At 36.1% G+C, this 22,280-nt stretch overlaps 3 protein-coding genes and 1 pseudogene across 3 annotated transcripts; 2 read left to right on the forward strand and 2 right to left on the reverse strand.

The window, feature by feature from the left end:
• Nucleotides 1–2,257: 2,257 nt before the first annotated feature.
• Nucleotides 2,258–2,593, forward strand: LOC140977736 (uncharacterized). Its single transcript, XM_073442479.1, has one exon. It carries the CDS (start codon nt 2,258–2,260, stop codon nt 2,591–2,593), a length of 336 nt encoding a protein of 111 aa, XP_073298580.1.
• A 9,852-nt stretch (nt 2,594–12,445) lies between these two features.
• On the forward strand, nt 12,446–15,564 carry LOC140977113 (MADS-box protein AGL42-like). The gene is made up of 8 exons (XM_073441696.1): nt 12,446–13,005; nt 13,324–13,534; nt 14,065–14,146; nt 14,557–14,621; nt 14,708–14,807; nt 15,025–15,066; nt 15,157–15,198; nt 15,288–15,564. The coding sequence occupies exons 2-8, from the start codon at nt 13,353–13,355 to the stop codon at nt 15,411–15,413; spliced, it is 639 nt and encodes a 212-aa protein (XP_073297797.1). The 5' UTR covers nt 12,446–13,005; nt 13,324–13,352; the 3' UTR covers nt 15,414–15,564.
• LOC140977737 (carboxylesterase 1-like) lies at nt 15,098–18,552 on the reverse strand (annotated as a pseudogene).
• A 1,075-nt stretch (nt 18,553–19,627) lies between these two features.
• LOC140977114 (receptor-like serine/threonine-protein kinase At4g25390) lies at nt 19,628–22,028 on the reverse strand. Its single transcript, XM_073441697.1, has one exon. The coding sequence runs from the start codon at nt 21,843–21,845 to the stop codon at nt 19,749–19,751; it is 2,097 nt and encodes a 698-aa protein (XP_073297798.1). The 5' UTR covers nt 21,846–22,028; the 3' UTR covers nt 19,628–19,748.
• Between the last annotated feature and the right edge of the window lie 252 nt (nt 22,029–22,280).

Consider the following 22,280-nt stretch of genomic DNA (forward strand, 5'->3'; position numbering starts at 1 on the left):
TCATGGACCGTCCCAACCTTCTATGGCTGACTGTGTGACAGCCACATTTGCTGCCATACGCACGGTAACCTCTTGCTATGTGTTTTAATTTTAAAATTTCTACTGTCATTTTTCGGGAAGTCGTCTCTTAAATTTGTAGTTTGTTTGCGATTTATGATGGCGTTCGTTGTCGCTGGTAAGATCATTTGGAGGAGAAAGACGACAAATATTAATTTTCGGTCATCAGGAAGGGTGTAGTTTTGAGTTATCCATGCTTAAAAGTCCTAGTCGTTCTATAGATAATGCTATCATGAAATTGGATTTGTCAGATTCTTAACTAAAGGATAGTGGCATGAAGCTAATGGCCTTATATTGTCTTGGAGGAGGCAAAGTAAAAGCTGTAAGCTGTTTGAGACTTTTCCACCATGGTTCCTGTGGGAATTTACTTAACTTCTCTTGAAACCGAGTTTTGGTTCTTGTTTTACTTGTAGCATCTTCTTTGAGCTTGTTGTATAGTGAATCATCTCCATCTTACAATGGCTACATCGTGTGTTTGGTGCAGGGTGAACTTCCAGTGGGAACGATGGTGTCTTTTATTGGATACACTTTCACGTTAACATTTGCTGTGAGTGTTCTTTTGTCACGGTAATCATCCTTAATTTCATGACAAGAAAATAAGTGGTTTTTTTAGGTTCAAGGAGTGGTGAACACATTTGGAGATCTTGGAAGAGCCTTTGCTGCTGTCGAAAGAATCAATACCGTTTTATCTGGTACTGAAATCGACGAAGCACTTGCTTACGCCTTAGAAAATGACTTAAAGAGAAAGAGAGTAAGTGACAAAAATCTTGAATCTCTTTTTGTCAATGACTCAAATGCGAAAATGCTAACGATCGAACGACTGGTGCAGAATGCTCTGAATCGTCTAATGAAAGGAAGAACGACGCTGGTGATTGCTCACAGATTGAGCACGGTTCAGAATGCTGATCAAATTGCTCTCTGCTCGGATGGGAGGAAGATTTCAGAATTAGGCACACACATTGAGTTGTTAGAAAAGAAGGGTGACTCACCCAAAGGCTTGCATTTGAATGACAGTTGTTTTCCTTCATTTGGTAAAAAAGAAAAAAAAGAAAAGAAACGACGAATATACCATTCCATCGACTGTTGTAGTTCCATTTATTGTTGTTATTTCAATTCACTAGAATATTATAATAATTTATTTAGGTTGTGCTTTCATTTCACAGTTATCGTTGGTTGTATTAATAAGCAGAAACTTGTGTGAGACAGTCTCACGGGTCGTATTTGTGAGACGGATCTCTTATTTGGGTCATCAATGAAAAAGTATTACTTTTTATGCTAAGAGTAGTACTTTTTATTGTGAATATGGGTAGGGTTGACCCGTCTCACATATTAAGATCCGTGAGACGGTCTCACACGAGACCCACTCGTATTAATATTTCTATGAATTACGGTCAACTTTATTTTTTATTCGGGTTGGAATTGGAATTGGAATTTTAACGTACTTAAATTATATATAATGTATACATCATACACATCACATGTCCAAAAAAATATTATGTTAAAGAAGACAAATTATGGACGCAAGGAAGTAGAAGAATACGCATATTCAGTTAGTCAGCGTTTTAGTTTGCACTTGTTGCTTCCACGTAAGCAAATGACTTCTCTTTCGTTAAACGATCAACCATTTTCAATTATTATTATTATTATTATTATTATTATTATTATTATATATAATTCAATTAGGTGAACAGAAAGAAAATAAATGAATAAAAGTAGATATAAAATTCCCTTTATAAGTGCGTTTGAATATTCGCCTCTACTCTTCAAAATTAAATGAATAAATAAATAGTCACTCAACTATAATATAAAAATAAAAATACAATAAATGGTAATGGTGATGCCATATATTGTTAGGAAAAATAGATATATTGTGAGACGTTCTCATAAATTTTTATTCGTGACAAAATTAATTTGTTCATATTTATAATAAAAATTAATATTTTTAACATAAAAATAATATTTTTAATGAATTAAATTAAATAAAAAATATATCTCATAAAAATTATTAAACTATTTAACAAATGTTTTCGTGCGGTTGAAATTCAAAATCAACCTACAATTAATTCCAGTAATAAATACTGGGTGAAATGACCAAAACATTCCTTCAGCCGCCTTCCTAGTTAATTTCGTTTCCTCTATATAATAATAAACACATATCGATCTGATTTGTATAAACCCGTTCATTTTCTACAACAAAACGATGGGTCATAATTCCTCCGCCTCCAAGTTCGCAATTCCATCCGCCGACGCCGTCTCTTGGTACTTCGCCGTTGTTTTACTAGGCTTCATTCTGCTCGGCGGTACAGCCAGGGAAAGTTACTCTGCTGCGGCGACGGCAGGCGGCGAGGGAGGAAATCTGTTGCGGCCACGGCACTGCGATGAGATATATGTTGTAGGGGAAGGTGAGACTCTGCACATCATCAGCGACAAGTGCGGCGATCCTTTTATCGTGGAGCGGAATCCTCATATTCACGATCCCGATGATGTTTTCCCCGGCCTTGTCATCAAAATCACTCCCTCTCCTACGAAATCCTGAAAATTGTATCAGTTTGTATACAGTTAGCTAGGTATCTTGGATAATCTTCTCCGGCCTCCCACCGCAGAGCTGATGTTTTCACTTCTTTCTATATAAATTTGTGCTTCTCTGTTTACTGTTAAATATTCAAAAGAATCATATAATTCAGAAGAAAGTTGATCGTGTTTCAGTGTATAAAAGAATTTTTAACAGTATATAATTAATTTTGGTAATGATTTATCCAAACAATGATATTGTGTATAATATCAACAAAATATAACAAATTTCGTCAAAAAATATAATACTCCATGAATGGGCCACTACTCGTGGCTCATCCTTTAGCTCAAATGGAAGGCAGGCTCATCAAGAGCCCAAGTATTCTCCTATAAATACTAGGTTTTAGTGTTTAATTGAGAGATTGACTATATTGTTTTCAGCAGCACCCTTAGCTACTCCCCAGTATATCCTCAGTCTCTGAATTGAGCGTCGGAGGGGCTATGCCGGGACACCCTCTCGACCCCTTTCTAACGATCTTATTCGTGATTTCAGGCTCAGGGTAATTTCGAACATGCGTTTGGACTAATGACACTTGTTGGAAGTGGACCTTAAAATTTTCCGTGAGTATCAAAATATATACATTTATCTATATTTTTTGTTTCATCTTTTGTTTACATTTTTATCACAATACTATAAATATTACGTGTAAAAATTAGTCCTTTTCTCTGTTTGAGATACCTGACATGTGTATATATATTTTATTGTGTGTGTATACACACACATATATATATGGCAAAAACTTGTGTGAGACGGTATCACGGGTCGTATTTGTGAGACGGACCTCTTATTTGGGTTATCCATGAAAAAGTATCACTTTTATGCTAAAAGTATTACTTTTTATTATGAATATGTGTAGGGTTGACCCGTCTCACAGATTAAGATTCGTGAGACGGTCTAACATGAGACCCACTCATATACACACACACACATATATATATATATAATTCCGATTTTAAATATTAATTTTTGATTTCATGATCATGACGATATTTAATTAATTATCCGAAAAGAATCTTTTTGCGGTATTAATCGATTTGTTTATAATACAAATAAAGTAGGTTAAAAATTTCCCCATTACATGACTGTTTGCGAAATGAACATTGAATATTGAGAGCCAAATTAAAGGAGAATAAGTTTCATGTACCGAATTGGGATGCAATTTTGCATTAAAATTGGGGAATACAAGTCCAAAAATCTATTCAGAATTTCTTATTTTAGACTCCTTCTATTTGAAAATAAAAACAAAAACAATATTCAACATTTAATCTGACATCTTTTTTTAAAATAAAAATACTTTAAAAAACTGCAACTTCTCTATTTTCATTTTTCACTCTTCAAAACTCTATTTTTCCAAGAATAAAGATCTTCTATCTATACCCGCACATATATATTATAAAACAAATTTAAATTTATTTTAAGGATATAATTTCATTTTTTAAAATTATGAGATGAAACCTTTTGCACGAATTAATAATTTGAACTGGTATGTACGTTGACACCAGCTTCTTCTCTAAACTGAAAATATTCTAAAATAGACAAGTATGGACGCCAATGTTCAAATATTTAATTTGTCTTAATATAAAGAATATGGACGCAATTAATTTGAGCCATATAATTTTTACCCACGCGGATTAACAAGTTGACTCCAACCTTTTTGACTCGATATTTATATAATTTATATATAAACAGTTTTCAAAAATGAATAAAGGACACAATCGACCGTCAACGAAGAAAAAATAAATTTTTAAAAAAGTTTTAATCTGATGGATGTAGAAGTTTCAGTGTATTCCATTCGTTCAAATCGAGGATTATACTTTCCTTTCGTTCAAATGGTAAATTCTTGTTTCTTGTGTGGTGTTTAACGTTTCTAGTGTTGGTGGAAAGGCGATTAGGAAGGGGGGAAAATAAGAGAAATAAAAATTATAATAATCTATTAATATACATAATGTCCAATAACTCATGTGTGTTATTTAAAACGTCTTCTTAACTATATTGCAAATTTTTTACATAAACATCTTAAAGAATTACCAAGTTCGAAGACTATGTTTTTTTTTTTAATCCGATCGTAGATGTTATCCTAGTTGTATCTCTGTTTTTTCTCTTTTAGCTTTTGTTTGGCAAGTTATTGTATGTTTTCGATGAAATCTTGAATAAATATAATTTAATTAATAATATATAACAATATCCTATAAGTTTTAAAATATGAACCCTCGATTTAATTTGTGCATTGAAAGAACATCATGATATAGTAAATATAAAAGATATATCGCTGGACACAAACGTAGAATGACTTAATGAAGGTTGTCTTCGATGATTGTCCGAAGCTGTAAAAAATGAATATTTTGAATCTTTCTAATGAAATGTTTCTTTTTTTCAAAAAATAAAAAAAGTATAAAGAGTGATGATTTGATTTTCGATTTGCCTAAACATCTATCTTATCAAATTAACTATATGATTTTACTGTTTTATAATATCAATTTATTTATATATTTTATTTTATCTAGTAACATTTCAATTTAAAAAAATGTATAAATTTTATTTAAAATAAAAAATTATTTTATTTTTTTTATAAAATATACACATTGCATGTATCATGATCGGTTAATAATAATATATATAATATTGTGCGTTAGAGCGTGAGTGCGTAGAGTTAGATATTTTTCTCCCTTTTTCGCACGCTTTGAAAATAGTGCTGTTTTCAATTATAATGGCTACGAATAAATTTTTTGACCACATCTTTTTTAGTTGAAAGTATCGTCGCACTTTTTTTTTACTTTCATACAGCTATCTTTATCGTTATTACTCTTTAATATTTATAAATTTCTATATTAAATATTCCATATAAAAAAATAATCTTCCTTTAAATGACACGAAAGTTGCACAAAAATCCATGCCATTCGACCACAAACTGTCGTTAATTGTATGATTATCTATGTTACAAATATACATAAATATAATACGAGGTCACCTAATACGTGCAGATTAGATTAGCAATTTGCCTGGTGGCGGATTGGGTAGTCTCCTCAAATTACACATAAAATTAGTTCCATTTGTTTTGTCATCTAAAATAGAAGAGTTGAATTGACAATTATCTAACTTATATTTTTTTAAAAAAAAGTTAATGCCAACGCTCTTTTTTTTTTTTTTTTTTTTTTTTTTTTTCACTCCACGAACGAATTTTATTAAATATCTTTTATATGCATCACTCTGAAGATAAATCTAAACTGTTATGGGATTAAATGTAATGGATCATATTGCCCCCATCCCTGTAAGCTAGCATTTAATATATTTTACAGTTTCTTAAAGAGACCACGCACTTTATTTTAAAATTGAAATTTAGCTTAAGATTATTTTGTAACATTATCGGGTGTAGCTCTTCGGCAAATTAAGGATAAAAACGTGCTCTATAATGCAAATAATGAATTGATAAATACTTCAGTTTTTTAAACACAGAAGATGCTGCAGATATATTCTCATCTCGAAAAGTTGAATAATTAAAGCGGTGAAGGGCGTATGCCGTTTAATTTGTTATCATGAGGTAATATGTAGAAGAACTTAGTCAAATTCCATGTTGCATTTATCGTCATTTGGTATAAATGATGAGATTCAACGTCTTTGTATTATATCATGTTTGCCTACTGGTGGTACGCATAAAATGCCAAGACTGTGATGTATTTTTGCATAATGTATATCAACATTTCGGCCTAGCTCTTTGCCCGTGAAAGTTAAGTATAAATCAAACTAAGTAATATAATTCAGATACTAATTCATATTTCAAATAATTTGAACGTTGTTCAAATATTTAAGTTCCATTCTTTAAAAAATTTGGCCTGTTAATATATACTATACAGATTTTTTTTTTTTTTTGGATAGGAATCTGGAATTAATAATTCTTGTAAAGGAGAATATGATGGATGGATGGTGGGAAAAATAAAGAAGTAGGATATTCATAGCATATATGTACAAACCTCCAAGCATATGCCATTTTTCAAATGGTTTATTCTGCAAAATGCCTGGTATATAACTAAGCAAGGGTTTCATTCAAATCTTGAAAAAATCTATGGTTTGATGAGGGAGTCGTTCGTAGGGCTTCTCTTATTTGGCATGCAATGGTGTTCTTGCAAATTCATGTTGAAATTTGATATGCCAAAGGAGAGTTGCCCTGTGAGTGATTCAGCTTATTATATATATATAACATACGCATCATCTTCAACAATATATGTTCATCAAACACAGTTCTTTATGATACAAAATCGCACCATTAATACATAATCTTCCTAACTATGAGTCAACAATGTTGCCTATCGGGCGTGATTTTCAAGCACACCCACAAATATTAAAGAAAACCAGTATGCCTCATGGTCAGACGAGTTGGTAAGATTTAGGATGACGTGGGAAAATATTTTCTGATGTTGCATGATTGATCTTCGTGTAGAATATATTTCTCACTGAAATATTGTGGAATATATACTTTAGAGTAGGTGTTCACGGTCTTCTCTTTCGAGTCTCTGCCTACTTGTACACGTCCCTTTATTTACCACTTAACGAAGTCGCACATGACGAGTTTTTCCAATCATACATAATAACAATGTAGAACACCCTCTACTTTTAATGGCGAGTTTTTCCAATCATACATAATAACAATGTTAATAACTAGTTTCCTTTCCATGCGATGTGCGAGCATACATATCAAATTTAGTATAAATTTAATTAAATGTCATTTTATTATATCTTATTTTCGAGTAAATAAAACAATCATTTTAGTTATCACGACGAAAGAGACAAATTTTTGGTTACCATGAATATCACACATATTTAAACCTAACGGATTATAGCACACGTGAACATAATACTTACGGATCGTGGCACACACGATGCATGTTATATTTTAAAATTTTAAAATAAAAATTATTAATTTTTAAAATTGAAATGATACGAGTGAAAATAAAATATTATGCGTGCCGATAGAAAAATTATAAAATTAAATGGTTTTTTTTTTAAAAAAACTATTAAAATAAAAGTCATTGTTTAGATCCCCATTGGGGGTGACTCACTAAATCAAGTCTAGACCTATCTATTAGACTCTTATTAGTGCTTTTACCCCAAAGCATTCAAGCAGGTAGGCAGGATGAAAGTGAAATCCGCGCTTTATCTCTTCGTATAGTTCATTCCTTCCTTTAGATAATTCATCCCATCTAAAGAAAACCTTGTAGAATACATACTTTTACCCATCTATTAGTTGTAAGGTGATGGCATTCTCCTCAATCAAGCGGTTATCCAAGGTGGAAAGAGCAAGCAAGGGTTAAGTTAAAGGGCTTTATTTTATATCGTATAGGGTTCTATTCCAAGTGAGATCACAAAAGAAGAACTTTCGATCATGTGCATAACCTGGGCCCTTCTGTGATCACTAAACGTTCTGGACTTTTCCTAACTAGCCTCACTACAACAAAAATGGCTTTTCGCAGCGCGCAAATACTCTTTCCGCGGCGCACATTGCACGCTGCAAAATTGCAAGCTGTTGAAAGTTCAAGTTTATCCGCAGCTTGCATGCGCACGCTGTTAATACTACTATCAACGGCGTGCATATGTACGCTGTTAATACAAATATACGTAGTGGGCAAAAAAATCTAAATATTAGCGACGGTTTTTATAGCGACAGTTCAATACCAAAAATACCGTCGCTAAATTAGCAACGGTTACTACTCCGTCGCTAATGGAACGACGGTGTTTAAATTTAGCGACGGTTACAAAACTGTCGCTACATTTAGCGACAGTTCCTAAAACCGTCGCTAAATTTTGCGTAAAAATAAAAAAAAAATTACTTTTATAATTTAATAAATTTTAAAAAAAATTCCAGTAAAATTATCATCTATTAACTAACACTTAAAAAATTAACCAAAAATTTTAAAAAAAAATGTACTTAAACCAAAATTAAAAACACATATTAGAGAAAAGTTTAAGTGTTGTAAAGTGATGTGAAAGTGGGACGGAAATCGGATATTTATAGACAATTTACGACAATTAGCGACAGTTTTGCATTAAACTGTCGCTAGTAGCGACGGTTTAAACATAACTGTCGTCAATTTACAACTATTAGCGACAGTTCAATAAAAACCGTCACTTTTAGCGACGGTTTTTATTGAACTGTCGCCGATTTAAAATCAGCGACGTGTTATTTTATACCGTCTCTAAATTTAGCGAAGGTTGTTAAAACCGTCGCAATGTTACATTAGCGACGGTTTAATAAACCGTCGCTAATTTAAAATTCACCCATTTCAACGGCGTGTTTTTACTGCACGCCGTGAATGCGTAGAGTATTAACAGCGCACATTATTGCACGCTGCGGAAAGTATATAATATTTACAGCACACATAAATGCACGCTGCGGATATTACTTTCCGCAGCGTGCTTTTAATGCACGCTGTTGATGATGCGCTGCGGAAAGACATTTTTGTTGTAGTGCCTATTAAATTTCATTTTTCCGTGTGGAGCTATGCCTCTAAATTAAATAAATAAATAAGGTGCGTCAAGGGATGCTTCTTTTCTAAGATAAGAATAAAAAGGACTCTTCGCTATTTGGATTGGGCCTTTCATACTCCAATCGGTACGGGGAGAATTATTCAGCGCACTAAATATAGTGTTTCATGAAAAGCCGGGGCAACGCCGGTACGTCCGTACAACCCGTGTGCATTGTCTGTTTGAACTCCTTCCGTACCTATTCGTTCAGCCGTGAACCACTTGGCTTCTGTGGCGAGAACATTTCCCACCCCACTCTGTAGAGAGAGCTTTTTTCCATCTTCTTCGGGCTCTCTTTAGTATGGCCTGTCTTCGGTGTAAAAGTTTTTAATTCTATTTTCTAATAGAGTAGTTAGTTCTGCATATCGGGGAGAGACAATACAACAAAAATGGCTTTTCGCAGCGCGTAAATTCGCTTTTCGCGGCGCACATTGCACGCTGCAAAGTTGAAAGCTGTTGAAAGTTCAAGATTATCCGCGGCGTGCATAAGCACGCCGTTAATATAAACTATTATTCGCGGCGCGCATACGCACGCTGTTGGTAGTCGTAGGATAACCGTCGCTAATTAGCGACGGTTTCAACATTCTGTCGCTACTATTAGCGACGGCGTTTATTTTAATTCCGTCGCTATTTAGCGACGGAATATTTTAAAACACCGTCGCTATATTGCGACGGGGTTTCAAAAATCCCGTCGCTAATTAGCGACCGAATTAAAATAAAATCCGTCGCTAATCTTGTTGTTACAATAAAAAAAATACGATTATAATTTAATAAATCTTAAAAAAAACGTACACTATAATAACAATATTCATCTTAACTAACACTAAAAAATTTACTAAAAATTGAAACAAAAAAACGTACCTTAAATCGAAATTTAAAAAAAAATTGAAACAAAAAAACGTACCTTAAATCGAAATTTAAATTGCTTGAGAGAGAAAAATTTTAAGTGTTATGGAGTGTTGTGGTAGAATGTGGTTCGACTGGTTGTATTTAAAGATAATTTGCGACGGTTTTGTTTTACCGTCGCGTTTAGAAACGGTTTTTTATAAAACCGTCGCTAATGGCGACGGTTGTTAATTTGTCGCTAATAGCGACGTACGTGTCCCGTCGCTATGAGAGACGGTTATAATATAACCGTCGCTAATTTGAATGTAGCGACGGTTTGACAACAACCGTCGCTAATTTAGCGACGGTTATAAAGGAACCGTCGCTAATATAAATATTGCGTCGGTTTTCAAAAAACCGTCGCTAAATATTAACGGCGCACATTCACATGCACGCTGTCGTTTATATAATTTTTTAACGGCACACATAAACGCACGCTGAGAATATTACTTATCTGCGGCGTGCGCAGCGCGCGTTTTAAGCACGCCGTTGATACTATCAAGTGCAATAATATCAACAGCGCACATATGAGTGCACGCCGTTAAAAGAAATATTCGCAGCGTGCTTTTAATGCACGCCGTTGATGACGTGCTGCAGAAAATCATTTTTCTTGTAGTGAGAGTTCCATAATTCCATTGACAACTATATAGAAGGGAGAATGCCACGATAAAAGAGTTCTTTACGAACAGACTAGAAAACATAGTTGATTAGATCCAGAGTCTTCAAAATCTCTTCGCAGACCCAACTCCTAGAACCATGCATGACCATGTCATAATAGTAATCGGTAAGAAGGCTCGGGTTTTGAACTGCTTCGTCTCCGAAGAAGGTCAGGCATTTTCCATTGCGGAGTGAATTGCTTACCACTCCTATCATTGAAGTGAAACTGGATCGTTGGTCGGACCGACGAAAGGTGAACAGGTTGAGTTAGATACATGATCGACGAATTAAGCGATCACATGACCTAAGATTCTACTTTGATAAGTCTTAGGAGAGTGAGGCTGATTCTTGGCCGAAGTCCTCATGTTTTGTAATAGATAGCTATAGAAAGGGGAGAAGGGTAATTGAGCCGGAAGTTAGTGGTTTTATACCTCACGGGATCAATTGGCCCTACATAGTAAAAAGAACATGCTGTAGAGGAGACCAACCAAGGTCAACTTACCCACCAAATATTGATATGGCGGTGTGCAGAACACTACCTGGAGAAGGGGCTCGTTAAGCTTATGCTTAATGCCTGCTGCTCTGAAAAGGTAAATCCATACAATAATGAAGGTAATGGCCCATGATCCAACTAAGTGTTGATTGAAGATCCCCATTGAATAAGAAAGGAGTCAAATCATGGAGTGTCTATCCCATAAAATGGCTAAAGAACAGGGGTGATCAGCTTTCCCTATGTGACAGAAAGAGTTGTGAAATCAAAAGCTGTTTTCGGTAAGCGCTCTTCTTGGAATTGAAGGAGTTCTCGAATCATTTTAAAATTTGAAATTATAAAAGGTAACGATAAAATGTGTAGAAAAATGTGATATATGTAGATGCATGTTAGAGGATATTTTGAGAATTATCAAAAAGTTTCACCATCGAACCAAAGTTAGTTAGTATTAATTGTTTAATGTTAATAAATAGTAATATTGATATAACCAAAGATGGACGTACACGATATTACATGTTATTTAATTTTTTGTTTTTGGTGGTTTTTGAAACTTATACAAAAGTTTTCCACCTATAATGGGAGAAGAAGTTTTGCCAAAAAAAAATGGACTGATTTATTAAGGTCATAGATGATTAATTCAAAATAATCACGATACTTGCTTTTATACTTCCCAATCATTCAATTATTTATCCTAAAACTATTCTTCCCACGAGAAAATTTTCATCTAAATGCTTTAAAACCTTATATTTTAATAAATAATTTTAAGAATTTATAATTTTGATATATCCAATAAGTTCCTGATCAAGATTATAATATATCTATTAATAAATAAACACAATCAACAGAAATAAAATCTCTGAAGTCCGAGCAAAAATGTTATTATTTCTTTTTAATAAAAAAAAATCGAACAAGACATGGGCCAATCATTGTTTGGGCTTCATTTAATCTTTGGGCTTATTGATTTGGGCCTCATTCTTTGATTGCTTCACTGTTAAACCCAGATGTGAAGGAATTAATTAATTAAAATATAAATTATTGGAACCAGACAACGAACGCCACGTGACTAGCTCAATTCCCATTGGTCATGTTTGCCCCAAAACATTAATCAACTAATCAGGATGATGCGTTGTCGGAGTTCTATTGGTCGACAGGTCACGTCACCGTACGATGATGTTTGACGTCAAAACGCCACTCTTTTTCTGCCTCCCACGATTATTGGTTTTCACCACAATTCCTTCTGGCGTTAGTTTGATATTTTTCTATCCTTCCAAATTTGCTGCAATTTCCACGTTTTCCCCATTCCCTCTGCCACTTTCTAAAACAAGCTATAGCAATACGGAACCAAATTTTTATGCCGACATGTCCAATTTCTTGTATTGTATGATAAAACTTTACAAAACTACTGGTGATCAACTTTTGATTCTCAATTCCGCTGTTTACTGTTAAATAATAAAAAAAGAACAAATATATATTTTTATGGGGTTTTCTTTTTGTGTCCCTTTCCTTTTTTGTGGGTAAGACTTGATAAGAAAGACTGGAGATTAAAAGAAACTGATCAATAAGGAAATGTTGGGTTCTGTGGCCAGAAAATAAAGAGATTTATTTGATTTTTTTATATAGAATATGAAAAATCCTTCATGTCTTTTGTTCTGATTTTGTTGTTCTTGGTGTTCATCACTTGATTAAAAATCTTGGAAAAAGCTTCAAACTTATTACTCAATTCTTCACTTCCCAAATATATTTTTTTGCTGCTCCCAAGAATTGGAGTTCTATTTTCAGATTTTTTTTCTGGGATTCTTCAGTTCTGATTTTCGTTTCAGCTTTTTTGGTATCTTTCTTCTTCATTTGCTTCTTTTTTTTACATGTTTTATTTGAGAACTAGGGCTCATATGCTGTAGGGTTTTATTCCAGTTATTCTCGTCCCTTCATTCAACTCCGCGCATACTAATTTTCTCAGGGAGCGAAACATTTTCGGTTATAATTTTTTTATACATTAAAAAAATTGATTTTCTTTCTTCCCCTCATTTATCAGATGAAGGGGCTTTCTCTCTCTGTGGGATTTTTAATATTTTTCTGGTGAGACTGGAAATCTATCTCGATTGATTTTCTTGGTGAATTTTCATTAGGGTTCTTTTTATTTTACCAGAAACTTTTGCAAAATTTAGAAAAAAAGAAATGGTTAGAGGGAAGATCGAATTGAAAAGAATCGAAAACACAACAAGCAGGCAAGTGACCTTCTCCAAGAGAAGAAATGGGCTTTTGAAGAAGGCTTATGAACTCTCAGTGCTTTGTGATGCTGAAGTAGCTTTGATCATTTTCTCACAAAAAGGAAGGCTTTTTGAATTTTCAAGCTCCAAGTAAGTTTTACATTTTTTTTTTAAAGTTAATTCGATTATTTGAATTTAATTTCTTGACACCACATGTTTCACTTTGTTCGATGCCTAGTTTGTACCTTTCTTTGTTTTTTTTTTTTCTCCTTTTTTTCTGATTGCTATGATGCGTTGTACTGCAGTACTTCTTGAGTGCTTGATGGGGCTACAAATTAAAAGATATGGATGGCCTAATGTATTTAATTTCTTGAGTCCTTGAAATATGATTTATTCTTTAATTTCATTCATACTTTGTGTACTTTCTGAAAGCTTATTAATTCATTCCCTTCAGTATTTTGTTGTAGATTTGTTTATTTACTTGATCTCGTCGAATTGTAAGCATTTAATGTGAAGGTAATCTTTGAGCTAGCTTCCGATAGTCAGAGAATTTCACTGGGTTTACTTAAACATATAAAATAGATTTTGATTTTTGTTTTTATTTTTCACTTGCTGTTTCTTTGACAAAATATACAAATATCTAGCTTCTATGTTTAATTTGGACATAAATCTGCATTCAGCATGGAAAAGACTATAGAGAGATACCGGGAACATGTAAAAGAAGAGTGGAAGGCTAATTCGAAAGGTGAACAACAAACGCAGGCAAGATAAGATCTCCTTTTTATTGATGGCTAAATCTTGAGAACACAAACACGCACATCACTCCTATGTATGCATGTGTTGCTCCCTACTCGTCCAAGATTCGATAAGAAGCACCAAAATTAAATTAACACAGACTTGAACATAACAACAAGAAAGAACAATGAGCATATCCAAGATACATGAATTCTTCGGATATTCATTGGAAAATCGTCTTCTGTTTTCTTTTTTTTATCATCTTTGGTTTGGTGGTCGTAATTTTTTTTAATGAGAAATACAATTCTCATTCGCCTCTATTGAGTTCATCAGTGAGGGCATAAAGCTAACTTACAAATTATCGGTTAATACAATGCACTAAAGCATGTCTGATAACTTCGTATCGAATTTGATCAATTCGTTTGTTGAATATATAGGATATGAAGAGGCATGAAGCTGAAACTCTGTCGAAGAAGATAGAGCTCCTGGAAAATTCTCAACGGTTCTCAATTTTCTAAGTACAACGAGCATGCATGCTATTCGACAACTCATGTACTGACTTTAGAATTGAAAATTTGTGTGCGCTAGGAAGCTGTTAGGGCACAATCTTGATACATGTCCAATGGAGGAGATTTGTGAAATTGAAAACCAGTTGGAGAAAAGCCTCAAGAACATCAGAACAAGAAAGGTGAACACGAAAATTGATGGAGTCTTGACTCTTGATCTTGAACGAAATCTTCTGCTACACAATACACTCTATCTTTATGCTACACCAGTTAGATTCATACCCAAAGATGCTTATTTCTATTATTCCGCAAACTAACTATGCACAAAAAGAAATTGGCTTTTCAACCGAGTAAATAATATTCTTATGAGATGTTTAACTTCTTGTTTTACACGGCCAGGCTCGATTATTCAGTGAGGAAATAGAAAAATTACAAGCAAAGGTATACATATCATCTTGCAAAGCAAATATAATACTCTATCAGTGTCTCAGTACTGTTTTTCTTGAGATTTATTTCTTTTCTCCATTTCAGGAAAAGCTTTTGCTAGAAGAAAACGCAAGATTGACTGAGAAGGTGAAATTATAGCTTGACCATTTATATTATATTCAATTATCTTTTTCCTACTATATTTTTTTCTGTCAATTTGTTGAAAAATTGTTTAGGGTGCATTGAAATCAAAGCCCAGTCTGGCTGATTTAAATCTAAGCCAGATCCCAAGTTCAAGCCGAAGTACACTTACCTGCCTCGAGGTGATTACGGATTTGTTTATCGGGCAAACTCCCATGTGACGTCACGCCTCTTGAACCCACGAATTATCATTTATTCGCATGTAACCATAAATAAAAATTCGCCGTACTAAGTATAAGCATGGGAATAGCATCTGAATGTTGTTTCTTCCTTCTTCTTTTTTAGACTTATTTAATTTGTGCTTTGTCTCTATTTTTTTGGAGCATTTAATAACCAACCATTTCTATTCATTCATACTTGTAAATATGGGAAGAATACTCCACATATCACCCTACATATTACAATTTGAAGGTTCCGTGATGATTTACAAAGTAAAAAATCTGGCCCATGGTTGAACTAATTGCTAAATTGATACTTGTAATCTTTAGGATCGACATCAAATTAAGCCGGCCCCCGTACTAGGTACTCCTCCCGTTGCCTTTACTTACCCAAGAATCACACCTTTCTTCTCCGTTAGTAGAAGGATGTTGGTTTTCGCCATTTGGGTGTTGGCGTATTTTGCTTAAATACATAGCCGGTGGATGCACGAATGGAGTACTGCTAGCCAATGCCATCATGGGATTCTTTTCTTTTGGCTCAATCTTGAGTCAATTCAAGAGAAAGTTTACATCATGTAGAATTTATGTTGTTGATATGGTAAAAGAAGTTAATTTTTTATTTTAAATTGGAGTGGCCGAAGTTCACGAACTTTAAAGTTTTGCTTCAACTGAAGATGATAAATGTTTAGTTGACCTATTACAACCTCATTGAATATATTACATTACATTACATAAATTGTAATAATCACCTGATATAAATGAACTCGCTGCATTGGAGAGACAGCTTTAAAAACAAACGATTTATGTTAAATCAAACTGGGAGTCCAATGAAATCAGAAAGAAAGAATCTTAGATCTTGATTAATATTCGTCAAAAAGATCAATCCCATCTTCTTCAAACCTCCCCACAACTTGTACTCCATTCTCCTCCAATAATCTCCTCACACTCCTCTGCCGATCAATCAATGGGTCTCCCTCACACCCCGTCACCACAATCCTACTATCCTGGCTCTTCATTTTCTCAAACGCCTCCCGCTGAATATCAAACCAGATACAGCGAGTGGAAATATTTTGTCATTCGCCAGCCTTGCTTCGGATGCTGTCCTCCTCACAAGAATGGTTGCTGCAACAGCAGCCCTTGGATCTTTAGCGGCAACATATCTCCGCCGCATGAGGCTGCGCGTAGCCCGACGTGGTACAATATATTGCCGCCGGCGCTCCCGCCCAAGAGGAAACTCCGTGAGAAGTCGGCGAACTCCGTCAGCCACTCGTGGCCGGTGGTTTAGATCCAATGCAAGGCGGCCTCAAACCCGTCGACGTACGCAGCGGGGAGGCGGTGCTCCACCGACACGACTATCGCCGGGATATTGCATGCAAGGTCTGAGCAAAGCTCGTGCTGTATGGAGTTCGCAGCTGCATACGACGAATCCTCCGCCGTGGTAGGACGCTAGGAGTGGTAGCTTAACCTTGGGATAGGAATCTTGGTATTGCTTAGGCAAATTCACGCGTGCCTAGGTGTTGCTTTTCTGGATTAATCGGAATATCTTTGCTGAGAACGGGAAGGTTGGGATCGGAACAGGCTGGAGAGTTGGGTAATATTTATATTGCCCGTGTGATTGAATCGTCGGTGTTTTTGAGGATTCCGAGGTAGCCGTAGGGGTCAACGTTGGGATATACGTCGGTGGTCTATTAATGGGCGGCATGGTTTTCATTAGAGACGCCGACTCTACGTTTTCGCTTCTGATATTTATATATGGTTTTCGCTTGAGCTAACTTAATTAATCATTAATTTCATTTTCAAATAGTGACATAAAATATGTATGTTAATTTACTATAATAATTAAATTTTTGTACGACTTGAATCTAAAATTTATAAATATTAAATCCCTCGGGGCATAATTTATTCAATTCATTTCATCATATTAAAAAATATCACCATGGTCAAATTCATTAATTAATTAACCATTAGCGATATTTAGTAGTTGTGCCGTCAATTTAAAAAAGATATATTCGATGACAAGCATAACTTTATATAAATACAAAATCTTTTTTCTCAAAATGTACCAAACTATGAGAATAATTCAACCCCTTCCTTTGGCAATCAATCATTGAACAATTACCATTTTTTTGCCATCACATAGAAAATATAGGATATCAGATTGACCTATATCCTTTTTTTTTTAACCGGGACTTGTGAGCCGACATTGGTACATGTATATTGGATAAACTCTCAGGCTGAACGCAGTAAATTGCAAACCACGTCAAACTAGTAACCCACGCAAGGCAACCATGGTGTAAATTGGTCTATATCTTTCTTGTATTTAAGTTATAATTATACAAAGAATAATGAATGTGTTGCAAAAAAATCGTGAAACTCAATAGGAAATTGTTAATGTATTAACGAAGAGTTGAAGGTATAGTAAAGTCAAGCTCAGAGTCCTAGCCAACGTTACCATTGAATAGTCCAATTATTATTTTCAGAGAAAACAAACTGCTGGCCCCGTTGTTGGTCTCCAAGGTGTGTGCGCTCCAATGACTTGTACATTATTCCCTATTTTGTTTTTGTGTGCTAACACTTCCCCGAGAGGGTCGCAGTGGCAAGAAAAGTCCATGCTACATGTTTTCGAGGCATCGACTGAGGACGGATATTCGTGAAAATGGCTCGTGTGTTGTGGCCAAGCCTCTTCGGATTCCATCGGCCATAAAAGGGTCAGAGTTGGACACTTGATTTGCCAACCGAATGCTCTTCTGTTCAAACAATTTGGCCTGTACATAACCTGTCATCCCCCCACTCTCTTTAGCTCTTTAGCCGGCTTACACATTGCATCAAACGAAAATGGCTCCTGATTTTCAAGACCATTCGAAACGTTTGTATTGAGGTTGAGGCCACTCGAAATTGGTTCGTGCATTTGCCCCTTGAAGTTGGCGAGCGGCGTGTCGTAAGCCCGGGCAGCATCTTCTGCCGTGTGGATAGTTCCGAGCCAAAGTCTGACCTTCTGTATCGAGTCTTTGATCTCGGCCACCCATCGTCCATAAGGCCTCTGGCAAACCCCTACGTACTTTGTGATGCCCCCTTGATGATGCTTTCCTTCTATTTCGTATGCCTCTCCAACCCCTTTTGTTGATTCACAATCGTGCTTCATTTCATGTATGCATACGGTAGCATTTGGGAACAAAAAAGAAAAATAAAAATAAAAATTTGTTCTATAGAAATGATGAGAAGAAAAAGGCATCTTCAATCCTTACTATTAGACAGACTACAAATTGACAATAAACTGCATTGTAATCTTTTGATTACATTAAACAATAGAATTCAGACGTCACAAGTGCTGGCCATGTTTATTGAGTCATAGAACAAGACCAAAAATGTGGAGAGTCCTGCTGAAAGCATTGTCTTCGGCTGATTTTTTAACAAAGTGATTTTAATGTTTAGTTTACCAAGCAGAAGCGGTTCAGGTTTCATTCAACGGTGTGGCGGGAATAATTTTCCTAGCCAATCATCGTTCGACAACAATGACGAGAATTACGTTAGTGTTTGTATGTCAAACTTCACACTTCAAAATGGCATGGACTCAAGAACTGAACAGATGAAGGTTAGAAACCACAGGTTGCTAAAACCTAAAACTTTAGAAGATATCGAACAAAGCAAGAACTTGTAGAGAATTTTTGGCGACACAATCCCTTGTTTTGGTGATCTCTCTTGTATGACAATGTCCGTTCTTTTTCATTCGGTGGTGCTCTCTGTTTCTTACAACTCCTCCAAGTATCGCCTTCACAGTTTTCCCTTAGCAGCAATGCAGTTTAGGCGGTAAATCTTTTATTAGGGGCAACGGCATGTAGTTATTAGAAGGCTAGTCAGCCAAATTGATGATTCAGTGCTCCGTGCTAATTTTGGTCATTCTCCACAATGGTCACGCGAACTTGCGCAGAAAATCTTGCCCACAAATAAAGCACAAACATTCTCTCTCTGGAAGATGTTTCATACGTGATTGTAACAACACATGACAAGTTAATGAGCTAGTTTCCTTCAAGTTAAAAGCTTTCTGAGAATTTTAACACAGATCTTCATAATACTAAGAGTTCTTATGTGTTGTTGATAGCAAATGGATATGGGATTCTATTTGGACAAATGACTAATTTAATATAGGAAATACTATTATTACAGATGCTACGATGCTCTCCACTCTTAAAAATGCATGGTTTAAAAGGAAAAGAATCTCATAAAATGCATCTTTGATTTAAACTGTGTTTCTTTACCTATGTCATTTACACTTCACAAAAGCGAACAATGGCCTACAACTTTAATTCTACTCAGTGAACACTAGGCAGCGACTGGAACTCACCGGACCTTCTTGTGAGACTTGTATGGATAGTGAGATGGAGGTGATGGTGAGAATTCAACTGGCAGCTTGGGAGATTCTAAATCTCCAGACAGCATTCCCACCACATCTCTCATTGAAGGCCGACGAGACGGGGATTTCTGAAGGCAGAGCAATGCCACCGTGATGCATAACAACGCTTGAACTTTATTCAACAACTGAACGTTTGGATCAACTAAATCAATAAGCTTTCCAGCACGAGCAAGACGACGAGCCCAAGATAGAAGGTTGGCCCGTTGGAAATCCGACATAGATGACCCCGTCACTTGAAGTGGCCTACGCCCCGCTATAAGAACCAGTAAAAGAACTCCAAAACTATAAACATCACATTTCTCGGAAACATCACCTCCGCCACCATATTCAGGTGCTACGTAGCATACTGTTCCTCTCATACTCGGTGTGCTACTAATCCCACCGCTCTTTGGCATCTCCCCACTGACTGAATCATGATTGTTTTTCTGTGCTCTCCAAAGCTCGCCACTAAGCCCATCCAACCACCAGTCCATGCTACTCTTACTACTCCTGCTCCGGCTCCTTTTCTTCTTCCTGTCAACATATAATTCATCGTCCCTTGGCCACCAGTTATCACTATAACAATCATCACTTATTGACCCGTGCATTTGTTTCTTCTTCTTCTTCTTTTTCTTCCTCTCGAGCTCCTCGCAGTACTCCTCTTTCCACCACTCCCTTGCTGGTCTTCTCTTCTCTTTCTTCACATTCTTCTCAACATCCATTGCCACCCACCAATCCAACTGTCTTCTTTTCTTCTTCTTTTTCTCCATTTTACCAGATACCCCAGAGCTGGAGGAAGCACCCATCCACTCACTTTTCGGCCTCTCCTTCTTGATCTCATTTCCAATCCATTCCATAACATAGTCTTTCACCTTGCTGGGCTCATCATCCCCTCCTGTATCTTGCTTCCACCACCAATCTTTCCCTGTCACACTCTTTTTCTTCTTCTTCCAACCACTTTGTTCACCCCCACTCTCAACACTAAACCGATCAAAATTCCCATCCGAGAGACTTATTTTCTCCAAGCCATCACATGGCGAAGACATTGCAGCTACCGTCCCAGGCGATACGACAGGAGCTGCTTCTGCCTCAGGTGACAACTCGATCCCCACCACCGCCTCTGGTGAAGTCTCAACCCTCACAATCACACTCTCCGGTGACTTTTCCACGGCACCGAGATCATGAATGTTGTGGCTTTCTTCGAACCCACTAGCCGTAATCACGCTCTCCGTCTCCTCCACCATGGACCCGTTATCCTCCAGTCCATTCCCTAAACTACCTTCCTTCTTTGTCTCAGCTTCCAAGATATTGTTCTCCTCAACTTTGAACCTAGCCAACCCCAAATCACCAATCTTCGCGTTGAAGCTCTCGTCCAACAATATATTACTCGGCTTAATATCACCGTGAATAATCGGTGGATCGCAGTAGTGATGTAAATATTCGAGCCCTTTAGCAATATGTAAAGCAATCAAAAATCTCTTATCCCAATTCTTCAAGACCTCACTTTTCTTATGAAAAAGGCAATCTTGCAAGCTCCCGTTTTCCATAAGTTCGTATACTAAAAGCATGCGGCGTTTCTTAGGATTTGACGAAAAACCCATCACGGAAACAACATACTTACAGTCGATCTTGGAAGAAAAAAGCAACTCATTCTGGAATTCACGCTCACCTTGGAGAGAACCCGAGTCCATAAGCTTGACGGCGACACGATTGAAGGGAAAGGGAACGGTAGAGTTTTTGGACATGTGGCGGTTTTCCTTCAGGACGGCTTGATACACTGAGCCGAATCCACCCTGGCCGAGGCGGTGGGAGGGTGAAAAACCAGAGGTTCCACGGCGTAGGAGCGAGAAAGAGAGCTGATACGGGGGTTTCTTAGAGTCGGTGTCTGAAGCTGAAGGGACGGTCCGTTTCTTGCTAATTCTTCTGAAGCAGAGAGCAAGAAAAAGAAGTAAAGAGACCGTCACTGTCATCCCACCGGCGAGAGGCGGCGCGATATTGCTCGTCAGGTGCTGCTGCGGCGGCGGAGAAGGCTGACGAGACGGCATAATAGTAATTCAACACTACTTTTTTGCGGGTTTCAATGAAGACAACTCATAACATCAGCGAAATTGGATGAGTGATACGGCTAAACTTTAATATTCACTCGGCTTCTATTTCAAGATTCAGACTTTTGGTGAATGTGATCTTGTTTCCGTTTCGATATCACATTTGCGGGTCAAAGTCTTCGACTTTTTTATTTCTATATACACAATCAAGAACATATTTTTTTAATCTTTAGCGAGTGTTACTATTATTTTCCTTTTTTAAAACATTACAACATATTCTGTCGCCACCGAATGCATATATATGTTATGCTTTAGTGTATACGTGAAAAAAAAAAAGAAAAAAAAAGAAGAAAGACTGAATCTGAAATTCTGAACCAGATTCGTTGCTCTGTGTTTAATTAGACCCAATACTCACCAATCGCCAAATGTTTCTTT

Source organism: Primulina huaijiensis, chromosome 5 (assembly GCF_012295235.1).
Source record: "Primulina huaijiensis isolate GDHJ02 chromosome 5, ASM1229523v2, whole genome shotgun sequence".
NCBI lineage: Eukaryota > Viridiplantae > Streptophyta > Magnoliopsida > Lamiales > Gesneriaceae > Primulina > Primulina huaijiensis.